Raw genomic sequence first — 3,753 nt, forward strand, 5'->3', positions numbered from 1 at the left:
CAAGTAGAAAAAAAAAGAAATTTCTGAGAAGAAAGGAAATTTCCGAGAAGAGAAGAAATTCCCGAGAGACTTGGAGACTAAGAACTCAAGGCATTCATTAGCTTCTTAGTTTCCTAAGTCTTAGTTCGTTTATCATTTACATAAACGAACTCTGTTGTATTCTCGACCGATCTAATAAAATCCGAGTTTTGGATCTAAATTACTGTTTTGTCCTTTGTGTGATATTCACATATCTAACATCCGGTAGAAGACAACTTTCAATGTCCCAAAAGACACATATCTTACTAATTTTTGAATTCTAGGTCAGTGCAATGTGTGTCCATGTAGTAGGAAGACATTATAAAGAGTGAATTAGTTCACGAGATTTTGAGTTTTCTTGGAAACTGATGTTGTTTTTGGGGCAAAGGAAACAAGTTTTTCTTTCTTTTGTAATCCGACAAGAGAAGTCTCAAGCTATTCTCCAAGTTGCTTCGTCCATATAAATATTTATGGAAAGAGTTTCGTCATGTGTTGTAGCAATGAAGCTTGTGAGAGGAGATATGTGTAGAAAGATTAAAACAGATTGTATGTGGTTGGTCAATTTTGTCACTCTTTACCATTCTTTTGGAAAGTTCAGATCAAGAGAACAACAAGAAGTTAGAAGGTTAAATTTTTATAATAAGTTTTGAGTTTCTTGTGTTTGGTTATTAACCACCAATGTAAGGAGAATAATGTTGGTTTGAGTACTTGTCATTTCAGATATTTTTTTTTGATAAATTCTAAGTACTACTACTAGGTTAAACTTAAAATATACAAGTGCTGGCCAATTAAATTTGGTAGACAAGTGAACATACGTTTCAACTAATTATTGAGGTGATTATTAACTGATGTAGCTTCTTTGGAGTTGCTCCACAATTTGTATTTCTCCGGTAAGATGTTGGACAAGTTCTGTAAATGAAAAAACATGAAACAAAACAAACCAAGAGTTAGGCTTTATCATGTTTTGCTGCCACAACATATTTGAACCAAAAAAAAAAAAAACCCAAATCTTGTAACAGTACCATTGGTATAATGTCTGCAATCATGAGAGCCAACTCTAAGATCAGTCTCCCATGAGTTATTAAACTCAATTGCCATTTCAATTGCATTATTCACTTTGGATGATCCAACCATCCAACATCTTTGTTTAGGAACATTCTTCAACTTTCTTTGCATCACTACTCCTACAAACCCACAAAAAAAAGAACCCTTGTTTGTCAGAATTTTTTACTACACTTGCAAGATTCCTACTTTTTGAATCATAGAGTTAATAAGCAAACACAAGATTACATTCGATATGATTGTCTGGGAATTAGAACCTGGAATCGAGTTTCTAAGTAAAATTGAGATTGCTGCTTCTATGCTTTCTGGATTAACAGGCTGGAAATCAAACACCATTACCTGATCATACCCACAAAAACTGATTTTAGCCACAGAAACGTTTCGTTGAGGCATATACAAATACTTTGTAGTCAACAGAAGATTATGAAATGAAGAAACCTCTCGAGGAGTTGGAGAAGAAGGTTTGATGAGGACCATGAAATGCTGTAAATTCCATAGATTAAGTGAGTAAGCCATCGACATAACAAGCTGCGGCGGACCAGCCGCCGCTTTGAGTGGCACTGCCGCCACATAAACCGCGTTTCGGCTACCAATAGTGGCGTTTCCTGATGGTATGAATATCTGAGACGCCATTTTCTTCCTCTGTTTACTACTACGAGTGGACCAAATCCAAAGCTACGAATCTAATCCATATATGACAATATATGACGTCATAATTTAGTGGCTTATCTTTGGATATTAAATTAAGGAGATAAACTTTAACCTCTTATATAGGATGGTATCATCTTAACTTGGAAATGAAGCAAAATCAACTAAAGAAAGAAAGCAAAATGAAGGAACAATCTCGATTCACAAACACTGATAAATGACAATAATGATGATAAAATGGTATAAAATAAAAAATGAGGTTCAAAAATCAAAACGAAATGTGGAATATGATGTAATACAAATCTCTTTCACAAAATGTAACTTAGAGCATACTCAACCTGCAAAAACCAAAAAACTCCTCCTTTCTCACAAGAACAATGCCACCAAACCGGAAACAACCATGGCGATTGGGGCAAAAGCCAGCGTCTGCGCCGAGTTCTTGTGCGAGGATTTTGGTGAATTAGCATTGACTCCTTCAGAATCAGCAGAAGGAGAATCAGAAGGAGAGCTAACTACAGGAGCAGGAGCTGGAGCTGGCATTGGAGGAACATCAGTACCAAAGATTGCTTCAGGTAAAAGCACACGGTTCACTTGATAAACCGCTACAGGGTCAGTGGAGAAAACGCTGCTGCTGACTTTAGTCCTGGTCCATAGCGAATCAATCCGAACCGTACCCGAAACATCTGTGAATTTCAATGTGTATTGGCCACCAGCAAAAGTGCTAACCGGACCGGACTGGCTCAAGTTCTTGAACTCGGAAAGCGAGTAGTAATGAGGAAGAGCGTGGAAGAGAAGAAGCTGCTTGAGCTGATCCTTTGTGAGATTTGACAAAGGAGGATTCTTTTGAGCCTTGAAAGCATCGTCTTTTGGGACAAAGATTGTGACACCTTCCTCTGTGTTGTTGGCTTGGTTTTGCAATGTTTCGATGACTCCTGATGAGAGAAGGTAGTCGAGGAATGTGTGGAATGGACCGGCTACGCTTAGGAGCTCAGTGAGATTCACGTGGTGTGGAGCCGGTGCCGGAGCTGGTGTCGGCGGTAGCATTGGAGCCGGAGGGCTTGCGGTTTTGGCGTTTGTTGATGAAGAGAAGACGAGAAACGCCACGGCGATAAAGATTGATAATTGCATCTTTGCCATTGCTTCTCTGAGTTTCTCGCTCTCTCTCTCTCTGCTAGTGTGACTGCGTTTCAAGAAATCAAATCAGGATTTTATTATAGAACAAATGCAAAGATCGAAACTTCATCAAGAACAAGAACCCATGTCAGTGAATTGAACAAAATCTCAGATCCGGATCTGTGTTCAAGAACACAATGATGATCTTTCAAAAGCGAATTGAGTTATGTTGACAGGATCAAACAAGTGATAGTCACAGATTGTAACTAACGAACTAAAGTAGTGTTAGTTAATTAGTCAGATCTTGAACTTTTTCTTCGACATTAGATAGAGACTTTGCCGGAAAAAGAAAAACAAACAGACACACCAACAAACATAGAGACAGTAAAGCTTAAGTTCACGCGACCCAAGACATATAATGTAATGCATTGAGGAGAAACTAGATCTAGATCAGACAAAAAACAGAAACTTAATTAAGACAAGTGTAAAGAAGATTCGTGAAGTAGCTCAATGGCATTGTGTTATTCAACTGTAAGCAAAATGAAAGAGAGAGGAGAGAGAGCGAGAGAGGAGCTGACCTGAGCAAATAATGGTAAAAATGAAGTCTTTTTCTTGGAAGATGGAGAGAGCAGAGGAGGAAGAAGAGAGAGTATTTAAAGAAATTTTTTTTTATTTTTATATAAAGGAAGGAAAGACAGGCTGTGTTCTATTTTTCTCTGTAAATTGCTGCGATTTGTGTTACCGGTTATGCCGTTATCCATAATCTTGTTTTTTTCTTCATGATTTTCGTTTAACCCTAAGGCATAAATACTCATCTCATCCCTTAATCATCAATTGTTGCTTTAATTTGTTTGATTTTAAAATATATATCTCAATAAAAAATCTATGAAAACAAATATCTTAAAGACTTAT

At 37.3% G+C, this 3,753-nt stretch overlaps 2 protein-coding genes across 3 annotated transcripts; both read right to left on the reverse strand.

The window, feature by feature from the left end:
* Positions 1-634: 634 nt before the first annotated feature.
* On the reverse strand, positions 635-1,931 carry LOC18013978. Of its 2 annotated transcripts, XR_002898322.1 has the most exons (5): positions 1,844-1,931; positions 1,519-1,763; positions 1,309-1,419; positions 1,041-1,202; positions 652-927 (listed from the first exon to the last, which is right to left on the reverse strand). XR_002898322.1 is itself a non-coding variant. In XM_006418490.2 (4 exons), exons 1-4 carry the CDS (start codon positions 1,711-1,713, stop codon positions 860-862), a joined length of 507 nt encoding a protein of 168 aa, XP_006418553.1. In that variant the 5' UTR covers positions 1,714-1,763; the 3' UTR covers positions 635-859. The 2 variants fall into 2 exon arrangements, 1 of the variants encoding a protein (XP_006418553.1); XM_006418490.2 differs by lacking the exon at positions 1,844-1,931 and having other exon boundaries at positions 635-927; positions 1,338-1,419.
* Positions 1,912-3,519, reverse strand: LOC18013979 (fasciclin-like arabinogalactan protein 7). The gene is made up of 2 exons (XM_006418491.2): positions 3,420-3,519; positions 1,912-2,908 (listed from the first exon to the last, which is right to left on the reverse strand). The coding sequence occupies exon 2, from the start codon at positions 2,863-2,865 to the stop codon at positions 2,095-2,097; it is 771 nt and encodes a 256-aa protein (XP_006418554.1). The 5' UTR covers positions 2,866-2,908; positions 3,420-3,519; the 3' UTR covers positions 1,912-2,094.
* Positions 3,520-3,753: the final 234 nt, after the last annotated feature.

Source organism: Eutrema salsugineum, unplaced genomic scaffold (genome assembly GCF_000478725.1).
Source record: "Eutrema salsugineum unplaced genomic scaffold, Eutsalg1_0 scaffold_4, whole genome shotgun sequence".
Classification (NCBI taxonomy): Eukaryota; Viridiplantae; Streptophyta; class Magnoliopsida; order Brassicales; family Brassicaceae; genus Eutrema; species Eutrema salsugineum.

Coding starts and splice junctions, on each gene's coding strand:
- LOC18013978 (XM_006418490.2), bottom strand. CDS start 1,713: ATGGCGTCTCAGATATTCATACCATCAGGAAACGCCACTATTGGTAGC. Junction 1,420..1,518: donor CTTCTCCAACTCCTCGAGAG/GTTTCTTCATTT, acceptor GGGTATGATCAG/GTAATGGTGTTTGATTTCCA. Junction 1,203..1,337: donor ACTTAGAAACTCGATTCCAG/GTTCTAATTCCC, acceptor GTGGGTTTGTAG/GAGTAGTGATGCAAAGAAAG.
- LOC18013979 (XM_006418491.2), bottom strand. CDS start 2,865: ATGGCAAAGATGCAATTATCAATCTTTATCGCCGTGGCGTTTCTCGTC.